The sequence below is a fragment of the Quercus lobata genome, chromosome 5, assembly GCF_001633185.2.
Source record: "Quercus lobata isolate SW786 chromosome 5, ValleyOak3.0 Primary Assembly, whole genome shotgun sequence".
Classification (NCBI taxonomy): Eukaryota; Viridiplantae; Streptophyta; class Magnoliopsida; order Fagales; family Fagaceae; genus Quercus; species Quercus lobata.
The window spans coordinates 53926031-53941269 of record NC_044908.1 but is presented as its reverse complement, the minus strand read 5'-3'; the positions used below and the strand labels follow the sequence as shown (position 1 = coordinate 53941269).

General features: G+C 35.3%; 1 protein-coding gene across 4 annotated transcripts in view; it reads left to right on the top strand.

Annotated features, from left to right (window-relative positions):
• Nucleotides 1–13166, top strand: part of LOC115991186 (ABC transporter C family member 2-like) — a 36306-nt gene extending 23140 nt beyond the window's left edge. For 3 of the 4 annotated variants that reach the window (XM_031114926.1, XM_031114925.1, XM_031114927.1), the window contains 11 exons: nucleotides 2089–2289; nucleotides 2534–2632; nucleotides 3092–3244; nucleotides 4984–5369; nucleotides 6247–6427; nucleotides 6646–6969; nucleotides 7587–8343; nucleotides 10770–10891; nucleotides 11122–11367; nucleotides 11605–12031; nucleotides 12773–12870. In XM_031114926.1, the coding sequence (XP_030970786.1) occupies nucleotides 2089–2289; nucleotides 2534–2632; nucleotides 3092–3244; nucleotides 4984–5369; nucleotides 6247–6427; nucleotides 6646–6969; nucleotides 7587–8343; nucleotides 10770–10891; nucleotides 11122–11367; nucleotides 11605–12031; nucleotides 12773–12870 (2994 nt within the window). Of the gene's footprint in view, nucleotides 1–2088; nucleotides 2290–2533; nucleotides 2633–3091; nucleotides 3245–4983; nucleotides 5370–6246; nucleotides 6428–6645; nucleotides 6970–7586; nucleotides 8344–10769; nucleotides 10892–11121; nucleotides 11368–11604; nucleotides 12032–12772 lie in introns of all 4 variants that reach the window. The other variant, XM_031114924.1, reaches the window with a different exon arrangement.
• Nucleotides 13167–15239: the final 2073 nt, after the last annotated feature.

The following is a 15239-nucleotide window of genomic DNA, read 5'->3' as shown; positions in this document are numbered from 1 at the left end:
ACTACCTGATGCAGAAAAACATAAGGTAGAGAGAAAAATACTAAGGGAAAAGAAAGAGAATAGAGATAAAGAAAGGAAAAGATACTAATTACACAAGAGAGAGCTAAGGAACATAGGGAGAGAATCACTAGAGGTGAGTCCCCAAGCCCTAAACCAGTCAAACAGAGAGCCACTGAAAGAAGCCAATAGCTGGTCATCCTAACTTTCCATATCCTCAAACGTCCTCCTATTTCGCTCCCTCTAAAGACACCACATCAAGCATAACGGAGCTAAATTCCAAATGCTAGACAAATGCTTTCAAGGCCAATTCCACCAACCGAATAGAGTATCTGCAACCGATCTTGACAAGACCCAAGAAAACCCAAAAGATCTAAACACCAAACTCCACAACTAATAAGCCTTACCACAATGTAGTAACAAATGATCCACCGTCTCCCCATTACTACGGCACATGATACACTAGTCGACAAAATTCATCCCTCTACCCCTCAAATTATCACCTGTAAGGGTCCTATCCCATACAGCAGTCCACACGAAGAAAGAAACATACCAAGGAGCCTTAACCTTCCAAACACCTTTCCAAGGAAATATAATGGGCAAGGGGCTTCTCAACTTATCGTAAAACGATCGGATATCAAAATCCCCATTCTTTGTCAACTTCCATCGCATACGATCTCCGTTCTCAGTGGGAGGTAGATTTGAGCCCAAGGTACGAAGAAATTCATCCACACCACCTATTTTCCAATCATTTGGTCTCTGAGTAAAATGAACATCCCAGCTTCTCCATTCCTTTATTCCCAATCGTTCAAGAGAAGAGGCCACTAATGCCTCTTTATTGGATGTTGATGCTTCATATTGTTCCAATTTAGCACATTTTGACATGAAATAAGTGAGGTAGATATCATGCTTTCTTACATAACATTGTTAAAAGAGCTCAATGACGAGTTTATCATTATTTGTTGGTTTGTATTAGTACCATTTGTTGTTTTGAAACCTAATTTGATTTTTTTTTTTTTTACTCATCAAAAAAGTAAAAAAAAAACATTTGTTGTCTTGAAGCTTTGCTTGCTTGTATGATCACTCCACATTTGTCTTATGCTTAGTGACATTTTAAACACTGGAAACTTTCTATGGTTCTTTCTCGCCGCTTGTATCCTTATTGGTTGAGAGGTTACTAGATTTCATGGATTCTTTTAGTTAGCTGTTTTGCTGATTTCCTTTATTTTTCTGTTTCTTGTTTTTGAACTTTTTTTGTGTCTTTTCTGTACACGGCCTGTGTGTTAGGAACTTATGATTACACTATTGGGATTACACTTTTTTCAATGAATTTATTTATTTATGGGTTGAATTTAAGTTACACATAATATATCTTTAAGTAATGTTACATTACTTAATTTTTTTTTAGTTAATATGAATTTTAATAAATCCACAGTTGGATTACATCATCTTCGTATATGCTCTATACTTGCAAAATTTCAAGACAATTAAAGATCAATAACTATGGGTCCGTTTGGATTGAACTTATTTTTGCTAAAACTAAAAATTGAAAATTGAAAACACCGTAGCAAAATAATTTCTAAATGTGTGAATAATACCGTGGGACCCATTTTTAATTTTTTTTTTTTAATAAAGTGGCTGTGGGTCCCATGAACAGTGCTGCTACAGTGCATGAATAGTACTGCTACAGTTGTGAAAGTAAATTTTGTCTCCCTAAAATGCGTGAATGAAAAAAAAAAAAAAAGAGGAAAACGCTGAAACGAAAACGTAGACATCGAATCCAAACCGGCACTATATCATCAATAAAATGTTTAAAGTTCAAGTTTTTATAATTTCAAATTATGCATTAAAGATGAGTTTATGGATTTAATGGTAAATAAAGTTCGATTGGCACAAAATTTTGCATGCGTGTTAAGAACATAAAGAACATGTAATCTAATGGTGGAATTTTCAAATTATTAAACCAATAAAAAGTTATTAGATGGTGTAACATTGTTTAAGTACGTGCACCTTAAACCCAACTCTTTATTTACGTATAAAAAAAAATGTCTAGAAACTAGCAGTCCTTGAAGTTTATTTTTTTCTTACCAGGCGGAGAGCCCTACATTGTCAGATGTCAATTTGGATATACCCGTTGGTAGCTTAGTTGCAATTGTTGGCAGTACTGGAGAAGGGAAGACGTCACTTATTTCTGCAATGCTTGGGGAGCTTCCTGCAATCTCAAATGCTAGTGTTGTTGTGAGAGGAACAGTTGCGTATGTCCCACAAGTTTCATGGATTTTCAACGCAACGGTAAGTTTCAGAAATATTACATTGGTACCAATGAGTGTAATATAAATATATGTGATATTGTAAAATACAATTGGTTTCATGTCAATCTTACAAGCCTTGCTGTTGGAATCATGGAGATATTTGTGATAATTCTGTTGTTGCAGAAACTAAAATGGCTAGGGTGGTTTGATGGATCAATTTAGCTCTTGCGGTCATTCCTTGTTATCATGTGAATTTTCTGACCTTCATAATTTAATCTTTGTAGGTACGCGATAATATTTTATTTGGATCTGCTTTTCAATCAGCAAGATATGAGAAGGCAATTGATGTGACTGTATTGCGGCATGACCTTGACCTACTACCTGTAAGTGTTTTCACATTGTCGTATAATGTCGCTGATTTTCAAGGATGTTTGACATACTGTCACATGCTTAGAAGCACAAATATGGAAATGACAGGGTATACAACAACATGACAATTCTTGAATCATTGGGGGGTGATGCTGTGGGGATATGGAAATTAATCAGTTAATTAATTAATATATTTGGGTATATTTTATTTTACAAACTTAACTAATATAGGGATATTTTATGTTTTTTTTAAGCTTTTATAATAAATAATAACTACTAAAATTTTTGAAAATATATTCAAAGTGAAAGTAATTTTTTTTCCTCTCTACTCACTAATGACACACAAGCAAGAGTGTCCCTAACATGTTTGACATGGATGTGCCAAGAATTTTGGAGTGTCCGTGCTTCTTAAGTCACATGTTATTCAACTGTTGTGAACTAAATTTAACGTGCTTTACATGCTTAATAATTAGGGAGGTGATCTTACAGAGATTGGTGAGAGAGGTGTCAACATTAGTGGTGGGCAAAAGCAAAGAGTTTCCATGGCCAGGGCTGTGTACTCTGATTCTGACGTGTACATCTTTGATGATCCTTTAAGTGCCCTGGATGCTCACGTGGCTCGACAGGTAACATATCCATGTTAGAGAATATTAATTCACATTAAAATTTATGTTCCTTGTTTAATTCTTCATTCTATTTCGAGCTATATGTATAACATGATTTAATCTATGGTCATGCTTAAATCTAGTGGTGCCATATAATGTTTTCTAACATAGTTTATGTTTGGCTTGTGGTAAGCAGGATTATAGATTAGATTCCTAAAATCTTATTATATTGTAGGATGGATTGGAATGCTATGAGATTATATGAAGTAGAAGAGTTAATATTCACACTCAAGTGCACAAACAAAGACAAAACATTTGTATTTATGTTCCCCCTTCCTTTTTGAAAAAAAATATTTATAACTCATGAGAAAGTCAGTAAAAACTTATCAGAGAACTATTTTACAGGTAAAGTTATTCGTTTCTTATTTAATTATGTCTATGTCACCTATCAAAAAAAAATTATGTCTATGTCTATGCATACACTAAAAATTGAGAACTTTTGCCCAAGCAATGTTGGGTAAATGGTTGCCGCATCATGGTGAGGGTTTTTTTTGGGGGGAGAGAGGGGGGGGGTCATGGTCGGGTTGCATACAAGCCCACCACTCAGACTGACCCTGCCGCATGAAGATCACCTCCCCCATGTGCTGATAGAGGGGCCGGAAAAAACTGCCTGTAAACCACTTTTGTTTGGGAGGTGGAGTCTCAGGTTGGGCCTATTAGTTTGGGCTGCCTTTTTTGAAGGGAAAAAAAAAAAAATTTGACTGGACACTTGTTAGGCATGGTCTTGGGCCCATTTTAAAATAAAAAGTAAGTATTTTGGGCCATCAACTTCGACTGTGTTGGTATCTAGTGTCAGATTTTTTGGTTAACAACCGATTGCAAGCCAAAACAAAGGAGGAGAGTTGAAGTAGGTTGATGGCCAATGAAAAATTTGTCACTTTTCACAAATGGATCCTAAAAACATGTGATGGCCTTGATTAATCTATTGAGGATCCATGGTCAACCCTATAGTTTTGGGACTAAGGCTTTGTTGTTATTGTTGTTGTTTAGGCCATCCTTTTTTTTTCAACTATGGGCCCTTAAAGTTAGATTTTTCTTTAAGTTTGCCTTTTGGGCTTAGTATGGAAAATCACGAAATGGAAGTAAACAATATGCCATCTGGCAGGCTGACTTCTAGAACTTATGTTTTCATTAGCCATAAGCCATTATTGAGATTGAAATATATATATATATGCACAGTCACATGTGCATCAGAAAGTGTGTTTATCATTACTTTCTTCAATGTTCTGTGGTGAAAGATTTATATTTTTTGTTTTTGTTTTTGTTTTTTTGTTTTTTGGGTGTTTTTGGGGTTCTTTGGGTCATGCTTGAGAAGATAGATGATGTGTAATTTTGTTGGAAGGGTGGCATAGGAGTAGATTCATTTATATTGCAGCCCCTTTTTGCCTTATATGAATAATTTGGAGAAAGAAACAGTGTTTGCAGTGTTGCTGACCTGTCTATTATTGAGGTTAAATCTTTATTTGTGATTATTTTTTGAATTATCAGATGATTTTGACACCATTTATATTCTTTTTTTTTGGGTGTTACATATATATATATATATATATATATATATGTGTGTGTGTGCTTATTTATGAATTACATTTATAAAGAAAAAAACAATGAATAGAACCATGTTTACCTTGTAAGAGTTTTAGTTGAACTATTCTTTAATATTATCTTATACTGTTCTAATTTGCACTGCCAATACTCATCAGCTTTTCGATAAATGCATTAAGGGAGAACTAAGAGGGAAGACTAGAGTCCTTGTTACAAATCAGCTGCATTTTCTCTCACAAGTTGATAGAATCGTTTTGGTCCATGAAGGTATGGTGAAAGAGGAGGGAACATTTGAGGAGCTCTCTAGTAATGGCATACTGTTCCAAAAGCTAATGGAAAATGCAGGAAAGATGGAAGAGTATGAGGAACAAAAGGAAGAGGATGATATTGATAATAAGACCTCTTCGAAACCTATTACAAACGGGGTTGTTAATGACTTTTCAAAGAATGCAAACCATACAAATAAACGGAAAGAAGGAAAATCTGTTCTTATTAAGCAGGAAGAGCGGGAAACAGGTGTTGTCAGTTTGAAAGTCTTGATTAGGTAACAAAACGTCACATTCATTTATATGCATCAATTATATAACTTTTACACGTAAGTTTTACTATAGCAAAAGAAAATTCTAATTTTTTCTTTTTCATCCCAAAAAAAGGGCAACAATTTGAATTGTGCAATGGACTATGTAGTCATCCTTACAGATAATGAATTATGATTTTGGTGCTGCCCTTAAAATATTGACAAACCTTGGCAGTTTATTATATCTTAAGAAGTATGGAAAAGAATTCTGGTTCCAACTGCAACATGGTTGTAGTGCTTCTGTTTATAAATGTATTAACATATTCCCTCTAAATCTGAACTACATTTAAATTTCAGTTAGAATCAAACCCTTGATCCTTTAAAACTATAGCTTTCAAGGACTAGTACCCCAGAGTATCCAATAGCGTGAAAAGGAGTATTTCAAAAACCATACGTCAAAAATGCAATTCTTCGGAAGCTTCATAATTTTTAAGGAATCCAATTCAAGAAGAAATTGCATATGAATTGGAAACTAGAAGTAATTGGCAGTTGTTTTTTGACGTGATCTCACTTAATCTATAATAAACATTCAATCAAATAATGATCTAAACAGAATAAAAACATATAAAGCAATATAGATTGAGGGATTGAGATAAATAAGAATGATAAAAAATTAAAAATAATAATAGGAATGATGGGAGAATCAAGATTGAATCTCTCCAAGGATTGCTATTATATGGGTTATAACATGTGCTGAATGGGTTTCTGTTGACATTGGCGAGTTTAATAAAATCCCAAACTAAGGTACTGATGATCTATCAGCTAAACCTGTTTTTCATGGCTCTTTTTTCTATTTCTTCTTGTTTCATTTGTACATAGATTTGATTCAATTTCTTGGGTACAGGTACAAGGATGCATTAGGAGGCCTTTGGGTGGTTTGTATACTCTTTACATGCTATGTCTTGACTGAATCTCTGCGAGTTTCAAGTAGCACATGGTTAAGCCATTGGACTAATTCAGGCATGTCAATGGATTACAATCCTGGTTACTATAACCTGATATATGCAGCTTTGTCATTTGGTCAGGTATAAGTACCGTAAAATGATAATTGGCTCAAAGCTGTAAACTTTCCTATTTATTCATTTCTGACAGATGCTGCCCCTTTTTTCTTGTTAGCTTAGTCGTTTTATGTCCAGCTACTTTGAGAAGGTGGATGTGTATGTCTGCATACTATAATTTGTCTGATTCTGTCTGGAGAAGAAATTTATATCTCTCTTTGCTTATCATACTTTTCTGGTTTCAGGTTTTGGTGACATTGGCGAATTCTTATTGGTTGGTCATATCAAGTCTTTATGCTGCCAAAAGGTTGCATGATGCCATGCTTACCGCCATATTAAGAGCACCAATGGTCTTCTTCCAAACCAATCCGCTTGGACGCATTATCAATAGATTTGCAAAGGACCTAGGAGACATTGATCGGAATGTTGCACCATTTGTGACAATGTTTCTTGGCCAGACGTCACAGCTTTTTTCCACTTTCATCTTGATAGGAATTGTGAGCACCATGTCTTTATGGGCCATAATGCCACTTTTGGTTTTGTTTTATGCGGCCTACCTATACTACCAGGTGTGTGAGTGCTTATATTCCTGTTCTTGCTCTTCATTTTTATGCAAATTAAAAATCGTATTCTAAAAATATGGAGTGATAGATCAAATTCATGTTGTGTAAATTAAGAAATGTTGCTTTAGTTAATGAAAAAGTTGAAGTTTGTTGGCAACAGAAAATATTTGATGCCACAAATGTTTCTTTGATTCTCTATAAACAAATTGTAAACATTCAGGTGAACTCAAAAGTCTTATTGATTAAAATTTGTTCGGAGGTTGTATATTCTTTTCTCTTATTCTTTCCTTGTGTCTTAGTAAGTTCTCCAACATGTAGCAAGTCACCGTGTTGCTGGTGCAACCATTGATTTTCCATTTTGCATAAAAACACAGCAATCCCCCACTCCAAGCCCTCCCCTCCCATGGTGGAATCCATAACACTTCCTTTTCTCCCCATGATGAGGAAAGGTACCACTTGGCTCAAAAGGCTGGTGGTAATTCCAAGTCCCCCAGAGATCAAATAAATTGGATTAGATTTGTTTCCTTGGCAGTTGATACATATTTCTAGTGGTGTGCATTATTTAATTTTTGCGGATTGCAATGGATATTTATTAATGTGGGCATCATTTTTTTTTTCTTCAGAGCACAGCACGTGAAGTAAAGCGCTTAGACTCGATTAGCAGATCTCCTGTTTATGCCCAATTTGGAGAAGCACTGAATGGTTTATCAACTATTCGAGCGTACAAAGCTTATGATCGGATGGCAGACATCAATGGGAAATCTGTGGACAACAACATTAGATTTACCCTTGTGAACTTCAGTGGAAACCGCTGGCTTGCCATCCGTTTGGAAACATTGGGAGGCCTCATGATATGGTTTACTGCAACCTTCGCTGTAATGCAGAATGGGAGGGCAGAAAACCAGCAGGCATTTGCATCCATCATGGGTCTTCTTCTTAGTTATGCTTTAAACATTACGGGCTTGTTGACTGGTGTACTGAGACTTGCAAGTATGGCTGAGAATAGTTTAAATGCAGTTGAGCGGGTTGGCACATATATAGATTTGCCCCCAGAGGCGCCACCTATTATTGAGAGCAACTGCCCCCCTCCTGGATGGCCTTCATCTGGATCCATCAAGTTTGAGGATGTTGTTCTACGTTATAGGCCTGAACTTCCTCCCGTCCTGCATGGATTGTCTTTCACAATTTTTCCAACTGACAAGGTGGGAATTGTTGGAAGGACTGGGGCAGGGAAATCTAGCATACTCAATGCTTTATTTCGCATTGTAGAACTGGAAAGAGGTAGAATTTTGATTGATGATTATGACATTGCAAAGTTTGGACTCAGAGATCTACGTAAAGTTCTTGGAATCATACCACAGTCACCAGTTCTCTTTTCAGGTACACCACCCCAATCTTTCTTTATATTGGGATGACTGCTTAGTGTACTTGGTTGATTCTCCAATCTCTTCCTCATTTATTTGACTTAATACGGTTTTCTCTTATTCTTAATGACAATGTTTGATGGATTTGTTCTTCCAAGATAAGTTTATAATGTGAAGAATGAGTTTCTTTTACTACTCTCATAAAGTGACTCAATTGTTTTAATTGTTTCCCATTCTAAACCCTTTTAACCAGATCAAGAGTGAGCTTAGTGGAGCTTCAGCTGGTAATATAAGAATACCTTAGTGTCCAGATCCATGTCCTAATGGTGTTAATAATCCAATATATAAAGCTAACAAGTAAGACAATAGTCACCATCCATTGTGAAATTGGAATAGTTATCAAAACCAAACTGGAGGTTGACCCGGCTGAAGGATTGGCTCATTGGTTCTATTAGCATCATCAAAATTAATAACAACATTGACAGACGTGATCTTATAATTGGTGCCTTTCTTATTGTATTTTTAGATGAACATCCATTCAAATTGAACTTAAGTGAGTTTTAGATGGTTGGATTAAATGATAAATTCCATAAACCCTTGTTATCTTAGTTTTGAACTTGGAGGTAGACTTATGAAACGGTATGTGACTGGTTTAGGCATTGCCTTTTCTACCCATTTTAACTGTGTTTTGTCTGATGAGGTAAACACTTCTGGTGTGATTCTGTTGAGGGTTCTTTTCATTGGACCTGTTCTCCAATAATTAACCTGATGTAGAGTGTTGGAAAATGTTTATATATGCAGAACTTGTATATATTTTTTGTTTTGTATATGAATAGGATCTGGTTAGTTGTAAAGGTGTGACAGCACTTGTCTTGACATAGGATAAGTCACATCCATTTTGGGAATGATTCTATGGGTTCAAAGTATACCCTTGAAAACAAAAAACAAAGTATTTTAAAATTTTTATATTTTGGTGTTAGTGTATACCTCCTTTGTTGCACAATAAGGATATGTTTACCTTTTTGGGTTTGTCCAAAAATACATGAAACTTCCTTAAAATAAACCATTTTTCTCACAAAACTTCCCACATTTGAAGAAAAAAAACAAAAAATACAATAATGCTATGGACACAACTTTACAAATTTTACGATTACTAATGTGGTTGACTATGAGTGGTGGACAATTGACACTCATGGACCCATCACTTTTTCTCCACCACTCATGGTCGACCATTTTAGCACTTGTGAGATTTGTTGTGATAAAAGTTGTCCCTAGCATTATGGAAATATAAAATCTGTCTTACACACTCAATTTTCTATGATGATGTCAGCATGGTTTTCAATGTCAGAGAGAGGGCTTCCAATGCTCACTTCTCTCTCTTTCTTTTTTTAGTTGTAATGCCCTAATGCTTTGTTTGGCATGGAGCCATAACACTTCCAACTTTCAAGTCCCAATGCTCAGTTTTTCTTTTTAGTCATAATGCTCAATTGTTTCCTGTCACATTTTTATTTTCTCCTCCATTGGTTTAGTCAAACATGGAAAGGAAAACTGGCAAGAATCCTGAGCTGTTAAGGGTATTTTATGAAAAGGATTACCACAATAAAATATTCAGTTTGGAAAGTTAATTAGGACCTGGGGAGTAATATTTATTACCCCGTAGGTAAATTAGGTTTTTTATATGATAACATTTGTATCATTAATGTCTGCATACATGTTTAATTAATCTTGTAAACTACTTAAATAAATATTTGGTGACAGCAATGCAATGAGTTTGTCAGTTTGATGTTAGTCTATTCTGCTTTAGAGCTCTCAAAAAGAATTTGTTATTTATACTAAAATATATGGGGAATTCTAAGGGAGCATCCGAGCATGGTTTGACTGATTTGGATGAATTCCACATTTGCCAAATTCACAATTGGTAGTGCCTGGGCAACTAGCTAAGGAGACTGAAAAGTGATCTTGTGGTCTTTCTTTGAATCTATCACATTTCAAGCAAAGGGGGAGTTTTTGAGACTTGGTCTTAGATTGATCCATCTTTATTGTCTTTGAAGAAAATCAGCCAAATCTGGCTGAACTTTGTTCTTGACCTATATTACCATTGTCAAAAACAAGAAGAAAAGGCCTTAACAATTCAGTTGCTGTATCATATGTTTACTGATTTGAAATATGGCGGTCTTGGATGGTGACGCAAGTGGTATACTTGATGGCTAGGAAAAGATGAAGGATGTTTTTAAGTACAACTTATTGATTGTGGGTTATTCAGTGTACATTACAACTATATATCATTTTTTTTAATGAATGTTTATTCATATTGTCACCGATGCCTTGAACTTCCAAATATTGTACCAATGAGTCTTTGCTTTCCAAGTTGAATATTATGATTGATAAAAAAGAAATGATGAAGTATGTTTTATTCTAATCTGAACTTATTTCATTGTTTAGGATCTGTGAGATTTAATCTTGATCCTTTCAATGAACACAATGATGCTGACCTTTGGGAGGCATTAGAGAGGGCACATTTGAAGGATGTTATCAGAAGGAATTCTTTTGGTCTGGTTGCTGAGGTAAATTCTCAATCATAAGTTCTCCACTCAGGATGATTTGATTGTTTGATATGTTTCTACCCTCCCTTTTCCATCAATATCTTTAGTATTTCATTTGACTAAAATAGCCAAATCTGTGAGATTCACAGCCATAATAATCAATAGAAATGTTTTATTTTATCCTTCTTTCAAATAACTTAAAGCAAAATGTGACTGTTAAGTAGAGTGACATTCCTTGTGTACTGGTAAAGGTTTCGGAAGCAGGGGAGAATTTCAGTGTTGGACAGAGGCAACTATTGAGTCTTGCTCGAGCACTGTTGCGGAGATCAAAGATACTGGTTCTTGATGAGGCTACCGCAGCTGTTGATGTTAGAACTGATTCTCTTATTCAGAAAACTATTCGAGAAGAATTTAAATCACGTACAATGCTTATTATTGCTCATAGACTGAATACCATTATCGACTGTGACAGGATAATTCTGCTTGATGCTGGTCAGGTATGCCTTTAATGTTCAGAGCTTTGCCGGCTCATTTCTTTCTTCCATGTGTTGTTTATTTATTTATTTTTATGAGAAGAACAGTTCTGTTTGATGAGAAGATAAATACTGCAACTTTGCATGAGTCAAACATGAGAACCCATAGAGTTATTTAAATCTTGTTTAATTTGAACTTCAGTCTTTGATTTCATTTTTTTTTTTTTTTTTGGGTTAATACAGAATTTCTTTGCCTTTCAGGTTCTAGAATATGATACTCCCGAGGAACTTCTGTCAAATGAAGGAAGTGCTTTCTCGAAGATGGTTCAAAGTACAGGGGCTGCAAATGCTCAATACTTACGTAGCTTAGTACTTGGAGGGGAAGGAGAAAACAAGATGGGAAAAGGAGAGAAGAAGGCAGTAGATGGACAGAGGAGATGGCTGGCCTCTTCTCGATGGGCTGCTGCTGCCCAGTTTGCCCTTGCTGTTAGCCTCACCTCGTCACAGAATGACCTTCAACGTTTGGAAATCGAAGATGAGAACAGCATCCTGAAGAAAACAAAGGATGCAGTAATAACTCTACAGGGAGTTTTGGAAGGAAAGCACGACAAAGTAATTGAAGAATCGCTTGATCAATACCAGGTCTCTAGAGATGGATGGTGGTCAGCTCTTTACCGGATGGTTGAAGGTACAATTGAAATCCCTGGTTCCATCATCAATTTTCATGAGACTCTCTCATTTAATTTGGTGGATATATACATGCATGTATTTACTAAATCGGTGCATTTTATACATTTGGATTTTATCTATCTTTTTCGTTGTTATTTTTAGTTTTGCTTAGTTTTATTAGTTGGGAAGTGAGTGTCCAGCATGAATGATGTCTAAACTAGATTTAAGATCTAAAACTTGGAACTTGTGGTTGTGGGCAACTGATTTTGGTTACATAAATGTGATACCAAGAATAAATGCAATTATAATTCTCAACTCTCAGCCAAAAAAAAAAAAAAAAAGAAAAGAAAATCAGCATTTCCTAGAAACACCTAATACGCCCATGATGTTTTTCCTAAAATCAGCATTACCACAGTCATGATTGTCTGATTCAATTGACGTTTATTTGTTAAATTAGTCTACATTCTTATACATTTTAAATTTAAAACTTTTGTTTTGGTCATCTTTTCCTTTGTCTGCTAATTGGCATGTCTTGTAGTTTCAATAAATGTTTCACGCCGCATGATCTTTTGCAAATGTTTTTGAGAGATTTCAGGCCTTTAGGTGGTTGTACCAAGTAGAATTCGTCTTTTAATCAAGGATGTAATTTATCTTGGCATTAGATTGTGCATGAAATCCAGAAGAAATTCATGCCACAATATGTTTTATGTTTTATGTTTCAAGTTTTTATCTCTAACATTTTTGTTGTCCTCGTTTTCAGGTCTTTCTGTGATGAGCAGGTTAGCTCGGAACAGACTTCAACAATCAGAATATGATATTGATGAAAGATCTATAGACTGGGACCATATTGAAATGTAGGGCACAATGTCTCTGTTTTAGTTAACAGGCTTCATAGCACTACCTATTTCTCACACAGTAGTGAGTGCTGCAACCTCCATATTTTTTGTGATGTATCTCTCATACCTGTTCAAACTAAGTATAAATAGTGATAGAAATGCAGGACATTATATGTCACACTATTTCTGTACACCTGACCTTATGTACACTAGCTCTAGCTAGTACCTTTTTTGTGTTTTCATTTTTTTGTGTAATAGCAGCAGTTTGGTTAAATCCAATCGATTTTTATTAATTTTAATGGGCAACTTATATGGAAAGATGTACTATGTAAAAAGGTGTTAATTATTGGTACATAATGAGTTTTAGAGGGAGTATATATATAAAATCTTTTTTTTAAAAATTAATTTATACGCCTGCAAATTAATCAGGAAAAAAAATTGCATGGTATTATCTTTTGTTCTAAGGTCATAATAATAATTTTTCTTAAATTTCATAATAATAAGATTTTACCAGTTGAACTAACTGGATCTACAATTATACATAAGTTGTGGGTTTCATAGAATTTTTTTTCCATTTAACTTTATTATTAGAAGAATTTTGTTATTTGACAAGGTGCGAAAGAAAGTAAAAAACTAGCATCTTGAGTTTTTAAAACTCAAGTTCCAGACTTCTAACTTGGTGATGTGGATAAAAATTCCACGTGGAACGCGAGTTTTAGGGAACTCGAGTCTTTAAGACTCGAGTTCCAGACTATGCAACTACACAAAGAGATCCGCGGAGAAGAAAAAGAAAAGAAGAAGAAGAGATCGTGAACTGCACCATAGTCTGCAAATTGTGAACTGCACCCATGGAGATCATGAACTGCACAGTGGGTCTTCATCTTTGTTGTGGATCTTTCTTTCTGCTGGGTTTCCTTCTTCTTTCACTTCTTCTTCCTCACGATTTTCTGAGTTCTTCGTGTAGATCGATCAATCGCCCACTCAGATCTGTTCTTCCTCTGTTCTTTGTCGCTATTCTTCGTTGTCAGATCGCTCCTATCTTCGTCGTTCAGATCGTCCAATCGCCCACTCAAATCTGTTCTTCATTGCTGTTCATCGTCGTCAGATCGTTGGTTCTTCGTCATCAGATCATTAGAGACTCAGCTGTGCTTTTTAGAAATCGAGTCTTTAAGACTCGAGATCTATGTGGCATTTTCTGTCCAACTCATCCAGCACAAAGACTTGTAAAGCGAGTCTTTGAATTTTGCTTATACGTTTCAAACGCGTATTAACTTAATACATTGTAGACCCTTACACAGCCAATCTGCAAATATCCCCAAGTTTCATATGGTTCAATTTTCAAAAGGTGGATATATTAACTGAAAGTAGCAATTAGAGTAAGCACGAGATCAGTGTCTAAAATGTGCTTAAAAGTTAAAACACACTACTTAATTATAAGCCTGGGCAGTAGAGAAGTCCATAGAGTCCCAAAACAAAGAGTCAACAAGTTGGCTTCCCTCAAGATATGCCTAATTATCACCTTCCATGGCTGCCCTAATAGGGATCTGCAATCCAAAATCAAGTTCATTAGTATCAATTTAAATTACATTTTATTAGATACAATCCAAATTGCAAGTAATACTTTTGTTAGGAATAGAGGTAAATTAAATCTTTGTACTAATCCCATCCTCGAGGAGATAATAAATCAGCTACAGTAGTCCTGGATAAACAGGTTTAGATGGGCCCAATTAAAAGCCAGTTTAATCAAACCAAAGTAGCACTTTGTTTCCATTACCTATAACCCATATGAATCCTTATTACTAAGAAATTGAACATTAGTAAAGTATAGGTGCCTAAGGAAGTTTGATCACGAACAATTTGGATGCTTATACTTGTATAGGTATATAGGTACAACTGCAATTATCTGTATGGTTCTTAACGGGTTCCTTTCCAATTTCTAAATGGTGTTGAATGGTATCTCAGCCAGGACCACATACCTTTAGCAAATGCCATTGGACTCTTGCTAACTGGACTAGTGTTGCGACACTACACCTACACATATTCCCCAATCTTTTGGGCAATAGGCTAGTGGTGACTCTTTAGATTTGGAACTATCAACACTTGGTTGTGGATTACAATTAGCTTAATTGCTAAAGTTTCTTGTCGTCAAATAGAAATATGGGGTTTGACATCTACACTAAAAAAAATTGGTGTCTTGGCCCGATGATAAAGAGCAATCGTCATGGAGCAAACATTATAAATTGAAATACTATCATATCTATCCTAAAAAATAAATAAATAATTTAAAAAAAAAAACTATCAACACATGGTCATAGATTCCTACTTTTCTAGTAGGGATATGTCTGAAACTTTGAATAGAGTTATGCTATAAACTCACCAATTTCATAATAT